This window comes from Accipiter gentilis, chromosome Z, assembly GCF_929443795.1.
Source record: "Accipiter gentilis chromosome Z, bAccGen1.1, whole genome shotgun sequence".
Classification (NCBI taxonomy): Eukaryota; Metazoa; Chordata; class Aves; order Accipitriformes; family Accipitridae; genus Astur; species Astur gentilis.
In genome coordinates this window covers 23,696,932-23,717,318 of record NC_064919.1, presented here as the reverse complement: position 1 = coordinate 23,717,318, position 20,387 = coordinate 23,696,932, and the positions used below count along the sequence as shown (strand labels likewise).

Below are 20,387 nucleotides of genomic sequence, written 5' to 3'. Positions count from 1 at the left end.
TATTGACAAATAACCCACTTGTTTGCCTCACTAACTAAATTTCATGTGACTGGCTGCAATGGTAAGGTATGACAGAGGCTGAGCTCACTCAGAAACAACTGGGTGAGGCCATCTAGTTCATTTGGGTTTCAGTCATAGAGGTGTGCACTATCGTATTTCACATACACCCAGCCTCTAACAGATACTGTCCCTTTCTTCCTCAAACACTTTTTTTGCTAGTTTGGTTGCCTCCACTTTTGCAATAAAAATTTGCTTTCTAGCAGTGTTCAGATAAGAGTAATTTTTATGCTCAAATTACCACATTTGAATATGGACTTTTGTAACTATTAATCCATTTTCACGCTAACTAGCTAAACTGACAATACTGTATATGATTTAAAACCAACAACTTTACTCTAAGCCTGCATGCCTGCTTTTTATTTAATACTTGAAACCATTGCCATAGCTGGGCATCAGCCCCCAGCATTTTGCTGTGCATAAAGCCCCACAGCTCCTGTCAGTGCTAATTCATGGTACAGTGATTCAACACCAGAGAGACCGACTGTACCAAGAAGCATTGCTGAGACTGTATTTTCCTGGTGCAGTGCAGGTTGCTTAGTGACCTGTCACCAAAACAAATGTGGTCACTTGGATATTTAAAGAGCAGTCTTTCCTGAAGCGTCCAGCATTTTGCAGGGACACCTGTTATTTGCATGCTTGAAATTTCTGTCCTGAAATGACAGGCTTGATGTCGTACCTTAGCTGGTTAACACTTTTTATAAGGAAGTCATGCAACATGTGAGCAATCCTCTCTGACTCGGGTCACTCTGGCGTTGCTTAAATCACACTTCAATGTGCATGTTGTCAGACTGACCACAGGAGCAAGAGTCAATAAAGCACTACCCTTTCCAACACACACAGCAGTTTATACATTTGCTTCCTATTTCTCCATCCTCAGTGGAAACTGAAGGTAAACAGCATGCTTCCTATCAAAATACACCATTCAGTCACACGTGAACAGGGATGCAGGGTGGTATCTGAAGGGAGAGGGTTTCCCACCAGCTGGGACACAAACTGTGCTGCGATGTCAGATCACCCCATACACCCGCGACAGAGCTGAGCACTGAAGTCCTCCTCAAGTGCTGGAAGGGCTCTGTCCTATAAAGGTCACATCTCATATTTCATGGCTGGAGGTTAAGCAATGGACTCAAGGGTTGTGCTGGAAGGTTGGAGGTGCGTGGCAGCCAGTGCAAGCTCCGGTAGAAGAAGGGTCCAGGTATACTGGCTTGTGTCTCCTTACATTCAACTCCAAAATTAGCTGAAGTCTCAGTAAATACTGAGTAACAGATTTACGTAATAAGGCTTTAAGTATCTGTAACAACGGAGTGAATGACACCAAAAGGATGGCAACTTAAGAGTCACTGGTACACATGCTCATATCTCATCCTTCTCACCTCAGCCTGTCCCCCCCAAAACCAAAAAAGCTCCAGGCCTAACAAAATATATTATATTTGTGAAGGCAGACACTTTATTTAGAAAATTCCAAACCCAAAGGTTCCACAGCAAACTTTACTTCAGCCCTTCTGTTTCCACGCTTGACACTGGCACAGCTGACAACTACTGTTGCAGGACTGCCTTTGCAGGACTGGGGCTATGAAAACAATTAATTTCTGGTCCAGCTGTTGAAAGCAAGAAGGCAGAAGGGCAGAAAGGAGGCCCATCTCCAGGAGAGGAGTCCCTGGGGATTCCATGGTGTTACCAGCTCCTGCATGAAACAGCAGTCATCGCTTCTCCTCATGGTAAAGCCAGTCTTTTGCCTGGCTCATTTCAGAACAGTGCGTGGGGCAGTACACCTGCAGGGTGTACAGGACATCAGGGACCAGCCTCATGAACAACATGCAGTGTTTGCTTTCTCCAGCAGCTTGGTGTCAGCTGGGGCTGGAAGAGGCTGGGGCACCAGCACCACCATCAGCATCCCTGCCCAACGCGCATAACCCATCCTTCTGTAACTAGTGCAGGTAATTCCCAGCCTCCCTGCTTAACAGTCCCTGCTTTGAACAAAGCTCTTATAAATCACAATTTCCTTTTATTCCCTTCATTCACAGCATGACCTTTAACGGACACCTCTAAGTCTGGCATCAGCTGTCAGAGAGGTTTCCTCCTGAGGGTGTTCATGGAGCTCCCACTGTGAATGCTTCATGTGCACAAATGAATTGACTCCTCTTAGCACACCCTTCATATCTGATCCTGGCCTTCTTTTCATTTTAGAGCTTGAGAAACATTCCTAATGCTGTCTTAAACAAGCTGTGCCTTCTTTCAGGTTTTTGATGTCCCATTTGAAACATGAAGGAGTCGATTTTTTAAGAATATGGAAACAGTCAGCTTTTTCATATTTCTTTACACATTTAAAGCAAATCTTTCCTATTGACTTCAGTTACATCTGTGAAGACACAGAGTTTCTGATGCCAGGTATCAAGTGTTGAGCACCTGGCAAGTGCGAAATGCTCGGTGTAACCACCTGTGAGAATTTAGTTGGAAGCCACTTGCTTTGGACCAACAAAACCCTATACCAGAGTCTGGTGGCATCTAACTGGCCACTGCAGCAACCAGTCCTCTCAACCTCAAGGCTATCCTTTTGCTTTTCCTGCAATTGTCAGGCCCTTTTGCTACAAATGCTTCAGCTCCTGCAACAGCAAACAGCTTCCTTCAATACACAGCCCTGACTCACACCCAGGATCACATCCTGTCCAAGGAATGAGGAAGGGTTTTGTGAATAAAATAACTTGATCATGTAATTATCAGCAGCTTGATCAGCCATGTGCATGTGGGAATGCAAAATGAGATTGCTGGCCGTCCTTACTGAATTTTTAATTGTTTGATGATAGCATCGTATTTTCCCTTTAACTTTGCTCTTCTGCATAATTACATGCACACATATCTATCCACAAGAAGAAGCTGTTCAGAAAGACTAGATGATGCTGGAAGAAGTGTGGGATCACAGAGGTGAGGGCAACGGGTGGCTGAAGAATAATCAGAGACAAGGAAGCATAAAGGAGAAGTAAGCCAACTATGGACAATAACAAAATGCTGAGGAAGGAAACCTGCAGTTTGCTGATCTAGTGAATTAATATTAGGGGAAGAAAAGCACAAATCCAAATACACAAATGTATCTCAAACAATGCATGCAACTTACAGATTATGTGTTCATGGAGTTTACTCTGCAGAGGCTGGTGCCTTGAGCTAGCCAGGACAAAAAGAAATACCCCATACCTTGGTCTGGTAAAACATGTGCATAGTTCTACACTGAAAAGCATAAATGACAAACCTTTCTCTCCAAATGCTCAGCAGAGAAGCTAGATGATTCTATAAGAAACACTTACCATCGATATTTTCAAGATTCAACTAGAAAAAGCCCTGAGGCAACCTGGCCTGGCTTCATAGCTGGCCATGCTTTCTGCTGCAGGTTGGATGAGAGACATCCTGAGCTCCCATCCAACCTAGATTATCCTATGAAAGACTAACTAATGGCACCAACAGCTAGAAAACACACAGTGTTTCATGCATACTTAACATTTGGCTGAGAGTAAAGTACATTTCCAGTCTCCTTGACAGCAGTGAAGCTACTCACAGAAGTTGAGCAGAAGCACATTCTTAGTTATCAGCCCGATTTGATGGGCTGTGATACTATAAAACACACTGTTCCAAAACCACTCTGATCTGTAAGTTTCCAACAGCATAACAAGAATGAAAGTTGGCTGGAAAGCATGAGACCATCAAAACCATAAATTTGCCAAGGCATGTTGAAAATACATGTCTGAAAGGTTTTTATGTGTTTGAAAACACAACTACAGTTAGCTTAATCAGAAGTTCCCTGTACCCTATGGCAACCTAGATTTTATATTATTAAATGGCTTAACATGCCTGGCAAAATTCCACTTTGCACAGCAGTGTACACAGGGTATTCCTATCTCTGTATGAACAATTTAATCCTATTTTAAAATACTGTGGCTTGATAAGAAGTGAGCACACCAATAACGCAGAACCTTGTAGCTGCAAAATCCCACACACACACGAAGAGAGGAGCAAGGTAATCACACAGCCTCACCCCTGCACACTTTACAAGAACACCCTTCAGGGCTAAGGACTACACGAGCTGCTATGGGAAGCAGCCCCCCTCAGAAACATTTCCCCCTTTTCCCATGTCCATAGTGATGCTGTTACTGGCTGTCCCCATATTGCTGTGCGTCTGCTTCCTCATACACAAGGTGCAAGAATGTCATCAGAAGAAACACAGTTCAGCTGCTTCCACCCCTCTTGAGAAAGTTCTTAACTTTCCAGGGGACCTGTGCCAGACTGCTGGCACAAGGGTCCTCCCTGATTTATGGAGCCTTAATCCCACTGATGGAAGGCAGGATTCCCTGCTGCTGAGCCACTGCATCTCTTTCCTCCCCCTGCCCTTCACCAGTCTGGCTGCATCATTACAGTCTTGCATGCTGTCCGTAGTCTAGTTGGCAAAATCTAGAGAATTTGACTCCAGAGTGCTCGGAAACATTAAGAAATGCCTTGAATTCCTGGAGGACAGGGAGAGTCCCAGTAGCCTGCCATTATAGCGCTGTGTTTGCACAAGTGTTTTGACGGCACAAACTTCCCTGTGTCGGCAAGACCTTATGCAACATAGACTTCCTCCTAGAGGAGTCTTGACCTCAGAGGGCAGCAAAATGGCTATTTCAGCTGGCAGAACACATCGCCACCAGTGAATTGGTGACTTCTGTAGCAGGGAAAGAAGAAAGAAGCACAGGTACCCCTCCAAGGGAGGTGTTACCCTCACAGCTCATCTTCAGTGGTGCAAGCTGAAGGAAGTCCCCAGGAGCACTGTAGAGGGATTGCATCTGTGCCAAGAGCAGATTCCTGTGGGAATGGCATCTGGGCATGCCCACAGCACCAGGTGGGAGACAGCAGGAATCAGGAGAAACAAGGAATGTGATGGCACCCTCCTAAGATTCACTAAGTCTTGGAAGCCAGTGCAACACTATTAATAATCCTGACATTTCTTTGCCTTTCCTAGAAGCTTTAGCTGGCATTTGCATAGTTAATAATGCTGCTCTATCATTGTGAGCTTTCACCATCGTCATCCTGGAGACATGGCTGGGAAACAACTCGCTTCTGAATGCCAAAGCTTCAGGCTGTCTGCAAACATGAGATCTCTACCACTTTTTCACTCCTGAATGTTAACGTCACAGCCACAGACACTAATGTCTTCATTTAATTTTAAAAAACACAAGTCTGAAATTAAGGAGCAGGCAAAGGGGATGGATGTTAGTTCTGCAAGCTGCTGTCTCTGTCCTTTCCTGTTGTTGATACTCATACATGTTCTGCACCACAAACCATAGCTAGGGACATATTTTAGTAATAGTAATTACATACTGACATGCATGCTAACTAAACCACGCTCTCTCTACTGCAGCATTTCACTGGGCATGATGGAGAATTACTATGCTTTGAACTCTCTCAGACACTGGAGACAAGCCAAAGAGATTTCTAGTCTTCATTTCTGTGAAGAATTAGACAAGTTCTCAGTTGAGTAGTTTTGCAAGTAAGCTATTTAAGCAAACTGCACTTCTACTTTGGAGATAGTATGATCATTTTGAGGTAAAACACAGTCATTTTGCTGCAGTTCACTTTTACATACACTTATTCCATTTGGGGGAAAAAAAGCCAACCCACAAAAGCTTGTAAGAAAAAAAAGCCCTACAGAACCTGAGTCTATAGGTGTTCCTTGCAAAAACATCATACCTTTATCAATAGTAGAAAACACTCTTCTTCCTCTTTCCATTCAATGAGCAGCCTTAGTGGAGATGTTCTGTGAATACCTGCCAGATTTCATGCAAGAGGTATCTGCAGGGTGTGCTGGTTTTGGCTGGGATAGAGTTCATTCTCTTCATAGTAGCTACTATGGGGCTGTTTTGGGTTTGCGCCGAGAACAGCGTTGATAGCACAGGGCTGTTGTCGTGACTGCTGAGCAGTGCTCACACAGAGTCCAGGCCTTTTCTGCTTCTCACCCCACCCCACCAGCCAGCAGGCTGGGGGGGCACAAGGAGTTGGGGGGGGACACGGCCAGGACAGCTGACCCCAGCTGACCCCAGGGATATTCCACACCATGCGGTGTCATGCTCAGCAAATAGAGCTGGGAGAAGAAGGAGGAAGGGGAGAAGGAGGGGTACGTTCAGACTGATGGTGTTTGTCTTCCCAAGTCTTTCCCAGAGATGGCCGAACACCTGCCTCCTGATGGGAAGTGGTGAATGAATTCCTTGTTTTGCCTTGCTTGTGTGGGTGGCTTTTGCTTTACCTACTAAACTGTCTTTATCTCAGCCCACAGGTTTTCTCACTTTTACTTTTCCAATTACCTCCCTCATCCCCTCGGGGAGGGGGAGGGGAGGGGAGGGCAGAGGAGTGAGCAAGTAGCTGTGGGGCTTAGTTGCCAACTGGGGTTAAACCACGACACAGGGGCAGCAGGGCAAAAGTACATGTGGTGGTTTGCAATCGATTGTAAAATGCTCACAGCAGGAAAGGAAACGAGGCAGTTTTGGATTTCTTTTCCCTCGTACACTAGGTTGTCACAAATTTTTCTAACCATGCCAAACCAGAAAAATAGAGTTGACTTATGCATGTATGCAATTGCATCATATGACATTAAATACACAAAATCTAGTAATCTCTATGAAAATCAGTGTTCTGCTTGGTGAATATATTTGTCCAAGTGCACGTTTTTCTCCATGGCCAGTATCAAACAACCACACAGGCTGTAAAACAACGATAGTTAGCACTTCTGGCTCTCTTAGTGCCTCAGTTTAGCTATCTAGTATCTCTGCAGTTGGCTCAATGACTTTAAGTCACCCCACTTTGCCTTTGCTACTGTAGGCTAATGAAAAGAGAAGAGACATGATAAAAGCCGGGTTAATTTCCAAGGAAGATTCACAGCTCTTGCAGCACAAAGAGCTTGCTTGTCTATTTGTAAGTATGTGCATGCCTATGCACACAGTGTTCTGCTACACAGGCACATGCATATTTATGCCATGAGCTATACACACATATTTTGATGTAATACAGGCGCACTTGCTGGGCGCTGCCTGGTTAACAGCAATGGAATGTCTTAAGCCTCTTCCAAGCTGTTGTTCAGCACCCGTATGTGCTCAACCCCAGATGCTAAGACTAGGAGCTTCAGGACACCTTTCAGCAGTCTGTATCGTTTAAATGCTCAGGCTGGAGACAAAGGCTACAAATTCTAGAAAGGTTTTTGATTTGTAAGTCTTTGATATCCTTGATTAACTAAAAACCCCACCTCTGTACAAAAGCAGATGATTTCCCTCATTTAAATAACAGCAACATTCCCAGAACTGAGCCATCTGACTGAACTGTCCTCCCACTGTGAGCTAAGAAGTGCTTTCTTGGAAGAAGCATCATCGGCCATCTTCCTGAGAACACATAATAAAAGATTTGGACAACTTCACTTAACTTTTTTCTTACAGAGGTCTTTATCCAGTTTTTAGAGATAAAGGAAATAGGTTGTTCCATCTGTCCTCTGAGGTCCAGACAGATTTCCTGGATTAAGGAAAGGATGTACATTCCTCCCCACCTTCTGAAATTCCTCTTTTGAACAAGAACTTATTCAGGACTGAGTTGCTTTTTAGTTTTCTGATGCTGTTGCACAATACTTTGAACATTTTTGTCTCTGTCCCTGATGGAGTATTTCTTCATTTCAAGAGTGCTCTTTTATCTGAGTAGATTGCTGAAGAGTTGACTGTGTAGATGAACTCTGCCTAGAAGGTACAAAGTTTGTGCTGTGAGGCCCTTTGCAGAAGGCACTGCAGTAATTTTGCATCAGTCATGGTGGAGATCTCAGGAATTTTTAGCATCATGTCAGAGAATGGTTCAATGACTATGGATAAAATCTTAGCTGCTTAGAAAAACACAAAGCTACATTTCTACTTGTTTCTTTTTCTGGGATCAAAACTCGATAAATTACCAAGGTGATATTTCAGATTTCTTTTCCAGCCTGGAAGTTCACAATATATGAGCACACACTCTGATCTATCCATAGTGGCTGCCTTGCACTGATTTTCGCAGTTAGTACAATAACAATACTCATTTTCCCACTGGGTGTTCTTCCAGCATCTTCTGACCCCCCAAACAAAATTTACTGTTGCCTGCTAAATCAGCTTGGCTTTGCAGTAGCTGCATGCCCTTCTTCCACTTTTCGTCTTGGCTGTTTTCTGCCGGTGTAAGACCGACATCACACATTTGAGGACTAAATGGAGCAGGGTTTGGGGGTTTATTAGGGAAGAGTGGCACCCCACCAGCTCATCTCCATACCACTTGCAGTCACAGCAATATGTTCAGATACCCTGACTTGTATTTTATCCTAGTTCCAGATCATGGTGCAATGCAAAGTAAGGTGCTTCCTAGATCAACACACTGCTTATGCAAGTCCCTATTTTGGAGAACAGGAGGACAACGGCTACTGTGTACAGGGAACAGAAGGGGACTTCCAGTAGCAGCCATTGCTATCCCTGTTGCTGCTGGCCACAACAGCGAGAGTGGAAAGTGTGCTCTTCAGCCTCATCCCTTGCACTTGCTGCAGCAGGAATGAGCTCAGACCTTTCCCTAACACCATGAAAGGTGCAAGATCGTCAGGAGAGACAGCTATGAGGAGCTGGTGAATGCAGGGGTTGATGACAGACATCCATCCATAGCACCCCTAAGTTACCTATAGCCTGTTGAAGTCCAACTGACCATCATGTCTTCCTCCTTCTATAAGACACTTTCTGGCATTTCTTCCCTCTTCTGTTGCAAAACACAATCCCCTGCCAGTGCAATATTTTATTTTCTTTTGCCTACTTTGCAAAGAAGACTTTGGCCAGCTCTGAGCATTATTTGCTCTAAGTCTACAGAGGTCTAATTATCCAGCCATGGTGAAGTTAGCAGTAGCAGGGTACAAACAGGGTCATAAGCGAATTTACTTGCTTCTCCAGTCCCACCAGTAGGTGCCTGTCCCAAGGTGGAACCGTAACCTGTTTGGTGTTTCACCTTCTAGAAGTATGTCCAGATGCCTTTTATTTTCTCCTTTTTGGATTTAAGAAAACAGTTCCATATTCGATTCAGGTTATTAAACTATATTTCTACAGTAGTAATTTACAATTTTCATTATCACATATTTTAAAATTTTTTTTTTAGCCTACTAGAATTTATCCTCTGAGGTAGGTGATCCTTGCCTTGTTAATGGCAAGACAGAGTCAGGCAGAACACACAGTAAGAGGCAATTTTAATGCACTTCCCACATTTGTGGTGTCAACAAACATCTTGAGAAGAAATACATGATATGTCACATTCCTAATATTAGCACTTATTTCCACAGCACAGAAGGGCAAAATAGGGTCATGAAGTGGCAACCTGGTAGACAAACTAGTACGAGTTGGAAAGACACCGAGACAATGACACATTTTTAAGGCAGATTTTCAGAAGCCACAAACTGCAAAATCATCAAGTGTGAAAACATAGAGCAGGTATTTAAACAGGGGCAAAGCTTTTTAAGTACCTTCTGCATGGGAGGAAATCCAGTATTACTGATTCCAGAATGAGATTTGCTTATGGAATCATAACAGCTTACACCAGTAATACCTGCACAGAGCGCATTTGCAACCTCATGTGAGACAAAATACATTGTACAGAGTGATTAACGGGGCCCGCATTTCACACTGATGAGGAGACTAAGTATACCCTTACCTTGCTTAAGAACTAGGCAGATGAAGAAAGGATAAGCAAGCTGAATCCTGCATTTCTTCCAGCCCTCCCACTTCCTAACTGACACAGCTTAGAAACAGCACAAGCTGCTTAAGGCATGGCAAGGGCCAAATCTCCCCAAGCACTTCCCATTTCAACACAGGCTTGAGTGAGCCACAATCGGAAGAATGGGAAATGGGAAACTCTCCAGAGCAACTGGGAGCAGTAAAGAGAGTAGACGAAGAACACAACAAGAAGCAAAAATGGCACGGCTGGAAAAGGGTCACGAAGGATGGAGGGAAATCTGAGCTTTTAGGGTTTTTTTATTTTTGAATAGCCACCATTCCTCATTCTCTGCACCAGACTTCCCCAGACATCACTGTCAGAGAGAGGCTGACTGGTTTGGCAGCTGGCTCCCAGCAGCAGCACAGGGCAAAGGCAGCTGGGGCCAGGCAGAGTGCATGGCCACGTTCAGCAGGGCATGAGGGCAAGGCATCGCAGCTGGAGAAACACTGCTGCACAAAGAACCAGAAAGAGTTGGAAAACTAGCCCCAGATGCTGACAGAGGTGAGGATCTCAGGAAAATTCCTGCTGGAGACTCAGGAGACAGCAACCTCACCAGGCAGATTTTCAGAAGTGCCAGATCCCTTTTCCCACAGAACTGCTTCTACCAGATGTGCATTTCCTTTTCCAGCATTCATTTCACATCACTTTAAGCTTTTTAACACAACAGTTGCCATCTTGGAGAACTGAAATGTGGGATTTTGCAAGAGGGTGATTATGGAGTCTGGTCTTGCTCCTAAGTTGCACTGAGGTCAAGAGAAACCAGGATGCAAACAAGGTCAGAACCATTATAGCTGAAACAGCAGTCACTGTTTCCCCCAACCCTCTTAGCAGGCAATCCTAACTTCTCAACAAAATTAACTGTAAAACATTTTGGCATGTATGCTAAGTGGATTTAATTTAGTGCAATAGTCAGTATATATACAGCCATAGATGGTCCTAGAGTTTCTTGTTCTGCACAGCTTAGGCAATTTTCATTTACATTCTGTGCCATTACAGCTAACTACTACTCAGGACACTAACTAATGAGGGAGATTAGACTGTACAAACCAGGATAATCCATGGGTCAAACGCTACCACCTTGATGAGCAGGTGCAGGAACTGTATGATATACTATGTAATGAATGTATGACATGTCCTGACTGGTGACTGGATCTGCTGCTCTCTAGTAAAGCCTGGGCTGCAGTCAAAGCCTCTTCTGTGGTCCTATGTATTTTAATTCCTGTGTGGATTCTTCAGGCCTAGTAAGAGTCAAGCTCATGCTGAATCCTCTTCTTCAGAGGGAACTGTTAGTAGGGACTCTGCCTCCTGCCCTGTCTGCTGTTCTCAAGGAAGCTACAGACATGCACAGGCTGTTCTATTTCTGTTGAATTTATTAAACTGGCCCACCATGTTCAAAAATTACTGAGGGAGAGGAAGCATAGACACATAGAGTAAGACTGTGCAATGACATCACCCTAATTTCCCTAAGAAATTCTTGGTGGTACTTTTTTGGTTTAAAGCAGACTCTTCATCTATGAAATTACTAATGTCAACCCATACCTGGAGCAGAGTCTGAAAATTAAAGTCCCTGGAGCCAGATGACCTGAACCCGGTTCCTTGTTACAGCACAAAACTTCCTATGGTCATTTTAAGAGATCACTGAGTCTGTGCTTTAGTTTCTGCATTTGTATAATGGAGCAAATATTTCTTTACACCACATCAACAGCATTTTGTACTAAGGTCAGTCATGCTGTCAGGAGGAAGCATCAGCGACACGTACAGCATGGCTGATTCATTTTCCAGCAGCTAATGATGTGGTAGATCCACCTTAGCATTGAACTACATTATCTCATTTTAATTTTCCAGCTCAAAGCATAACATGGATTATGGGATGTTATGTTGGAAAGGCAGTAACCAGTTAAAGGCAAGAGAAAAAAATCAACCAGCATATGTGTGTAACATAGGAAGAGAAACAGAAAACTATGGCCGCACCTGTATTAGCAAGGAGCAGTTCTGTAGCATGGAGGAGCTGGTGCCAAGGATCAGAAGTCTGTGACACTTTGAGGGGTGGGGTGAAGGGAACAGGAGAGGAAAAAGGGTTATTTCAGAACAACTTACAGTCTTCTCCCATGAACTGAACACCCATTAGTGGTCAAAGCCTGTTAGGTGAGCTTTTGGAGCATGTCTTTCAGCTCAGTTTCACTCAAAAGGAATCCAGGTCAGGGACTGAGACAACTCTGTGATGTGAACCCAAACACACAAAGTGAGAACAATCGGGAGACTCGCTTCAAAAAGCACACTCCTGATCTAAACTAAAACACCAGGGTGGGCGCAGCCTACACGGGCCAGCCTTCTTACAGGACGATCTGCTCTTTGGCTCTAAGGTTAACACAACGTGGGATTGAAAGTGAGCCATGTGCACTCCTCATGTACCAACTCTCTGGGCATTTCCCTCACAGACCATATTCTGTTATTTTATGGTAGGCCGTTTTTTGGTTTGTGGTTATTTTGGAGGAGGTTGGGGGGGGGGGGGGTAGGGGGGTGGGGGTGGGGTGTTGCAGCTCCCTGGAGTTCCCACTTTATAAGTGAGGGGACAAAAAGCATGATAAAAGAGGTGACGTATTTCCCTCAACCAGCCAAGCCAGAAAAACAGAGAAAGAACACAGACAGCTTAGAAGGACTCCATCTCACAGTCTAGCAAATAAAAGTATAGTGCGAGCCTGGTAGCTACACAAGCAAAAAGAAAGAAAAGGAGAAAAAGCAAGTTTACTATTCTGAAACTATGGGATGGAAATAAAAACTAATCCAAGTCTGGCTCACTGACTGAACATTTTGCCTCACATTCCAGTTAGGATAATGCTGTGTGTGAATAGAACAAAATGGCATCTAACAAAAATTAGAATAGGACAATACAAGCTAAAGTATCTGAAAACAATTGACCCTGTTTGCTGTAAAAAAACCCCTCCCATTGTAACAAGGAAAGAACTGCAAAGTAAAATTGCAGGTTCAGCAGCATAAAATGTTTAGTGAATCAGTGATTTTTTTTTTTTTTTTTTTTGGTAACATACAAGCAAAGGAGGGGAAAAGAGAACTGAACCATTAGGTCAGCTTACTCACCTCTGGATTATTCTCTGTTCTTTGCTCACCCTTACAGCTTGGGTTTCTTTTGTTTGGTTGGTTTAGCCTAACCACATGAACATTGAGAGAGGATAACTTTCTCTGAAGGACAGACAAGTGCTGAAACTATGAAAAGATCAAACACAAAACTGTGAAAAAACAAATATCAAATAGGAATTAAGTTCCTAATTATTGAAGGACTGGAGTTCTGAATAGCCTTCTGAAGAGAATTTGGCACAGAACTTATAACTTGATAAATCTTCAGGAGATATGATAAAAGCAACCCTTTGAACTTCAAATAGGAACCCACATGTCTTATGATCTGATGGGAGACGTGGGTGCCATCTGCATCATAGCCTCACACTCACTGGCTTCTGATGGGCACCTGCAGCAATCGAAAAGCAATTCTTTTTCCTCCTTTGTGCATAATTCAACATCATTGTCTATAACTTCTTTCTGATTTTCGAAACTCCTCTCAATTTTTCTGAATGTTGGAGACCATCTGCAAGGCTTTGACTTTGTGGGAGGGGGAAGGGCTTTCTGCTTTTCACTGTGGATGGTATATGGCCCTCTGAATATTACATGGGAAACAAACAATTGCCATCGCCAGAGTAATATACTATACACTTGGGCTCTTTTGCCCTCTTCCTGTGCTACCTTATACACTGAATTTTGGTCTTCAACTGATAGCCAGCGTTTGCTACTGCCAAGAAGCATTTTTGCATGGGTATACAGCTTAGGTAACCAGCAGACATTCCTAGATGAAAACATCTTTCATCATCTGCAACTGCAGAGGGATGAACAATGACGTAAGTGATCCTTTCTGGTTCTTCCCTTTCCTAATTAAGAGAATCTAAATTCAATTCATTAAAGCCATCGGTGTGACAATTACCTTAGTGTGAAAGCTCTGGATCAGTTTTCCTTGTCCAGAACCTCATCTTTTTTGATGCTGTTTGTTACTGATAAGGCCTAAATCTAACATTTCAGCTCTCTGTAGTGTATGTTACCTGTAAGTATAGGATTGTGACTACTGTGCCTAACTATAAAGATCTTTCGAAATTACAACGGCAATGTTCTTCCAAGTCTTCCATTTCCTAGCTGCCTTTAATAAGGATCTTCTCATACTTGTTCTCTCACCCTTGGAGTATTCGATTCCTCTATTTTTTTTTAATTGTCCACACAATAGGAAAAAAGACTTCAAAAGCTTTAAGGAGAGAATTAATTTGTGCACCTTTCTTGAAAAAGTGTCTGTTGCTTACTTCTTAGAAGGTCTTGCTAACTACTTTGATGCTATAAACTAAAACTACTGTGTTTTCACAGAGTTAATAGCACAGCTAACTGTGTTTGTTAGAAACTGGGAAAATAACGTCTCCTCTATCATCCGGTTTAAGACTTTTCTTTACTATTACCCACTACCAGAATTTAAAGGCTTGGCTGGACCACCATTTCACAGAAAGAAAGAGGATGAAACATGACATTTTGTGTAAGGTACAATTCTTAATGACATGAAGATGGAAGTCTAAAGCTGCAGCATTCACATTTAACTATTTACACTCAACAGAAAAAGCTGCTTACCAACCAGTCTTGCAGTAACCCTAAAGAAAACAGATAGACTCAGACAGATGTTCTCCAAAACATAATTTTAATGTAATCCGCATTTCAAGCCTAAGGAGAGTAAGAGCAGAGAAATATGCTTGTTATTCCTTTTTTACATTACTGTTAAAGCTAAATTACTTCACGTAAAAAAGAAACTGCAGTATTTCCATACACGGAGCTAGCCCTGCATAGGAAGTCTTTGTGACAGAATGGAACACAAATACAATGTTAGTTAAAACCAAACAAACAATAACTTTTCATTTTGCCCTCACTGAGGGTTCAACAGTTACTTTCACACTCAAAGCCATGAGACATGAGCAGTCTAGTGTGTCTCCCATCAATTTTCCCAAAATTACTTTGAAGCATTAAATACCAGTTGTAGTCACATTGTAGTCACAGAAGACAGGCATTAGTGTTTAGTCTACTTACATTTGTCAACATTTTAGAGTATAACAAGCATTCCACTCTGTATTTCAAAGCATGAGAAAGCTATTTCAAGAGCAGTCATCCTGCCACTGTCACCTTGCAGTTGATACAAAACTGAGAGGCACATTTTTTCCTCATAAGGTTTTTACCTTTTTATAAATCCTCCTCTAAAGATTTTGCTATAGCACTCTATTCCTTTTTTAAAGTAGTGTTTTGTAAAAACTGAAAGAGGTTAATTTTAACCAGTTGCAAAGCAGTCATTGAGGGAGTGCTCTTTGGGGACTTAGAAAATACACAAAATTACTTCCTATCCAGGGATTGTTGTAAAGTATATATGGAAAACTAACCACACTGTTGCCTTGCATTTCAGAAAGTGTCTTAATACTATACTTAACAAACAGAACAGAGACAGCACAGACAGCTGGAATCTTGTTACCAGCCTAAGTGATACAAAAATAGGAATACAGTTTTAGAATTTGGTAAGAAAGCATTTCATTTTTTTATGAGAATAGTCTTCAACTTCCTGGCTGAACTATTTCAGATGAAACCCAAGATGATTAGAAGAAAAACTGCTTTAAGCCTTTATCCCCAACCCCAAAAACTTCAGAGGTTCAACAGGCAAGGAGGTATCAATGTCTTTGTCTCTAAGGAACCATACCTTTAAAAACAATTTAAATTGTTTAATCAATTTTAAAACCTGTTTCACCCCTGCAGGGCATATAATTTTTTCTGCAGTGTTCTCAACATTTTTCTGCATCCATAGCTCAAGAAGCAGTACATTTCATCAGAAGAAAAGCCCAAATAGGAAGAAAAGAGGAGAACAGGAAAAGTATGAGTTAAAACTATGACAAAAATAAAACAATTCTGTGTTCTGAATGCTCTTTAGTTCCTTGTCCTTACCACAGGTTGAGTCCAGCTAGCAACACTACTGCATTTAGCATCAATAAGTTTCACTAAAATAAACTTATTCTCACCTCTGAATAGTAAAAAGAATAATAAAAAAAATAAATCTGGTCCAGAAAGTTGGTATCTATACTGAAGTAGAGACAAAACTGGTCTGAATCAGAGGCCAAGGGGGCAAAACTGCTACTACTCATTAGCACTGGCCTTAGTGGCACATGCATCTCAGATGGGGCCTGCTGTCCCAACTCTCCCTCCCAATCAGCAAATCCTGAACTAATCCCTACCTAGCACAGGCTCTGTACCAATTTGTTTTAAAATTAAGAAAAATTAAACAGGGTAATGTAAACATACAGGGCTAAATGAAAAGTGGTATTAAATGCATGAACTCATGCGCCTGGACACCTACGCCCAAGCATCTAGCAAGGTAGGAGTTCAGCAGATAGCCTCATCACCATGAAAAAATTACAATTCTGCAGAGAGACGATAGTCTTTAGGACTGATACACGTTGATAGATACTTAGACAGAACTACATCCAATAAATGAGTACATCTTATTAAATTGGTTTGTTTTTAAAGAGTAGCTAACAGAATAAGCCTTCCTTGTAGCAATTTTCCCCACATTTACATAAACTTAATAGGTGATATGCTTTCTCTTTTGGCAATGTTTTCCATCAAAAATTTGCTAACAATTAACATTTTTTAGATTATATTTCTGGACTAATAATGTCCAACTAATTTTAAACAGGATATTTGACAAAGACAGAAATTTAAAACAAAAACACTGAAGAGCAGAACAGATTCCAGAGTATAAAACTCTAAAAATCTAAAAATCCCCTTCTCTGTGACCTATAGAAAAACAATTATTTTTATGACTTGAAGTATAATGTGGATCATTTCTAGCGTGTTGTGATTTGCTGATTATCCCCACTTACAGAGTAGTAGAAAAGCATAAAAATAAAAAATAATAGAAAAAATCTAAAAAAATCAAACTACGTGTTCTCACAAATGACAACTTTGGTGGCATGTGTTTTAATCATTACAGATCAGAGGAATTCAGCCAATTGAATAGAATTTTACTCCTGTGTATTTGCAAGAGAAACTAACAGGGCTTCCTCATTCTCATAATTTCATACAGTGTAGACACAGCATGAGACAAACAAATGAAAGTTGCTTCAAAATACAGAGTCTGAAAGTGGTAATACACAAACAGCACTGCTTTCAACATACATTTGTTTAAATACATCCCCATTATTTTTCTTAAAAACGGCTAAGCTAGTAGGCACCACGCTGTACACTAATAGGAATGCCAAAAGAGCCCAAAAGCAAGGAAGCACTATTCTTAAATACTCCCAGGACACATTCGTCCTCAACTTCATTCACAAGTGACAAAAATTTTCCAACATCAAATTAAAAAATAAAAATAAAATATTAAAAAAGACCCTCCTAAAACAACTTTATCTAATTGATTTGGCTTCTAAATATGTCTATCACTGACAAAAGCCTAAAACACCTTGTTGAATTCTGGAGCAAGAACCCCATAGGTAAACCTACTGCCCACCGCCGAAATGAAACATCAAGTCAAAAATACCCAATATGCTAGACCACTAAACTTGCAAGTAAACTGTATTCTATCCAACAGAAATGAATTTCTCTTTAAGACATTTGCAGGGCAAATGTGCCATAATAAATTCTACTATTAATCAACAGTAAAGTGCTGAATTATATTAATTACCTGAATCGCACTCACATTTATGATCTTCATTTATAGATTTCTTATCAAGTCAAAAGAGCCCTTTCTGTTGTAAAAGCTAAGCTGTTGTGCAAATATTATAAAAATAGGTACTTTAATTAGGAGCTATATGCACAACAGAACTTCTGCTTTTTGTTAAGTACAGCTGACGTAGTAGAGATGAAAAATCCATGCAAGTATTTATAAAGATACTTAAAATGAAGAAAAAAGGACACTGCTATAGAACTTCCAATACCCTGGCATACAGCCACTTACTATATTAGATGATGTCTAGATCCGGACTGATAAGCATCATGCCACCAACATGCTTTAGTTTCTTTTGTAGCTAAAGTCGATTTGTAAATTTTAAACTACAGCATACATTTGATCTATTTCTCATTAAAGTGTATCATTAAGTTTGAGGTTAAACTTTGAGCAAACTTCACATCTAGTCACATAACCAGCACAAGCAAGACATTAGTGCAAAGAGGAAGGTGTCAGTTGTACATGATGAGGACTCTTCCCCTAACTGCACGATGCAATAAAACGATTTTCAGATCTGAAGTTCAAGTAGACTATGATGAGAAAAAGCAAGATTTTCTTCTTCTGAATTTAGGACGAATTTCCAGAGGATCAAAAGGAAAGCAACCTCACTTACAGCAGTCAAAAAAGTCAAACCCAAGTTTGGAGTGTTGATAAGTAACTCCAAAATTCATCATGCTATGAAGGCAGCATTCTCAAAAGAGCTCCAAACAAACTGCAAAACAAAGTTAGCATTGAAGTTGACATTGGCCAAGTGCTGCATAGAAATATGCTCACACACAACAGTCATGTTTAAGCCAGTGCATAGAGAAGATAAAAGCACTTATGGTAGTTGCAAATGTTAACAAGTCCATACAACTTCTACAATTTAGCAATGAGTCCATAGAAAAAAAAAATAGAGTAAGAGTAGAAATGCTCAAGCAAAACCAAAAAAAGATGACCTTCCAACTGTATAAAATCCATATAACGGTTATAGTAAAAAGACATCAGTGGAAAATACTCAACTCAGTCCCAAACACCCAACAGGCAAATAAGACCAGAATAGACAAGCCTTTGGCAGACAATTTTAAGAGTCTAAATATGGCATTACATTTCTAAATCATCCACAAAATATATTATATGGCATATTCATATTAAATACTGGGTAACCAACTCTGCAGATCTGATGCTAACAATGCTTTAGCCAATGAGAGCAAGATGGAGCAAGCTAAGGGAACGCTGGTGTATCACAACAGTGCTCAAGGAAAATATCGTCACCAAGTCGTGCTTCAGAAGCAGTACTCTGGGACTCCACACTATCATCTATGGAGCAAAACAAAGTTCTCTAGTTTTTCAGGGATGTGCCCTGCATAGTATATGTTATGATTCACTATTACACGAGCAGCAAGACACTGCAACGTAGTATGATTTATGGGTTGGATTAAATTTTTTGCTATTTCCTTCTCATCCAGCAAATCACTAGCAGTTTTTTTATGTGAGTTTGTGGCATCAAAGTGTGAACCTGACTTGATAAGAAGATTCATGATGTCTGGATGGTTGTTCAGTGCAGCAATGTGTAATGGACTGTTGTTATCAGAGTCTCTGACATTTACATCAGCACCACATTCCACCAGGATAGCAGTAACTTGTAGAGAGGGGAATTTACAAACTGGGTAGCGACCCACACATGTAGTATTATTGTCAACAGCAAGGTGAAGTGGACTGAAGTTATGCTTCCCTCTAGGCTGAAGCTTAAGAAACTTGTAAATAGTCTGTTTCTTAAAATGCTCCTGTTCTGAGCTGCAAGGTACTTTCTCCAACAAGCAAATTAAATGCAAAATGATGGAAAGGGCTTTATTCAGCTGTATTGGATCAGGAGGACACTGTGTCTGTGTCATGGCCCGTTCTATTTCAAGAACACTTTTGCACAGTATACCCATAAGATCATCAAATGTGACAGTAGTGCCTAGGAGGCCTTTTGCCCTATCCTGCAGCATGAAGGAGAAAAGTTCAGCAAATGATAGCAAACTGCTGGCTGTCATAGGGCTCAGGGGATCAAGATTGCTCTGCTGCATGTCCAAAGCATATTTCCATAAGTTGATGCAACGCTTGAAGTTTCCAGAGTCTGCATAGACAGCACCTCTGTATCTAATATAGTAGGATGTATCTGGGTGAGAAGGGCCAAGAATACGTTCTCTAATTAATAGTGCTTGCATTCTCATTTCATCAGGGTCTGCAATAAGATTTTCTAGCTCTTCTGAGCTGTTTACCTCTTTAGCATAATCATATGCCATAATTAGTGTTTGTGGCACAGGTTTGCTCAGGATATTAGTCCTATCACTGTATCTCATTTCCATAGCTCGCTTCCAGTATTTCAAAGCACCAAGCAGATCTCTCTTTTTGTCCACAAATGTTGCTCCTAGAAGTTCCAGAGCATTTATGCGCTCAGCCTTACTGGTCTGTACATGCTGGGTCAGAAAGTCCACAATATTTGTGTGGCCTGTCACACTAGCTGACAGAAGGGGAGTCATTCCATAACCGTCCTTTTCCATTTTAGCACAATACTTGAGAAGCATCTTCATGATCTCCAAACTTCCAGATTCTGCACAGTCATGTAGCGCGGTGTTTCCTGCAAGAGAAGAAACACAATTACACAAATCGTAATCAAATTATCATCCAAACCCTACCATGCTAATAGCTAAAAAATAATTTTAAAACCCCAAATATTAATAGTTAAAAAAATATCTGTTTTGACCTCTATGGACTATGAAAGGCTTAGACGACAAGTCAAAAT

General features: G+C 41.3%; 1 protein-coding gene across 3 annotated transcripts in view; it reads right to left on the bottom strand.

The window, feature by feature from the left end:
* Positions 1 to 383: 383 nt before the first annotated feature.
* Positions 384 to 20,387, bottom strand: part of FEM1C (fem-1 homolog C) — a 34,817-nt gene continuing 14,813 nt past the window's right edge. For 2 of the 3 annotated variants that reach the window (XM_049794850.1, XM_049794848.1), the window contains exon 3: positions 14,552 to 20,222. In XM_049794850.1, coding sequence (XP_049650807.1) covers positions 18,913 to 20,222 — 1,310 coding nt within the window. In that variant the 3' untranslated portion in view covers positions 14,552 to 18,912. Of the gene's footprint in view, positions 396 to 14,551; positions 20,223 to 20,387 lie in introns of those variants that run through there. The other variant, XR_007505048.1, reaches the window with a different exon arrangement.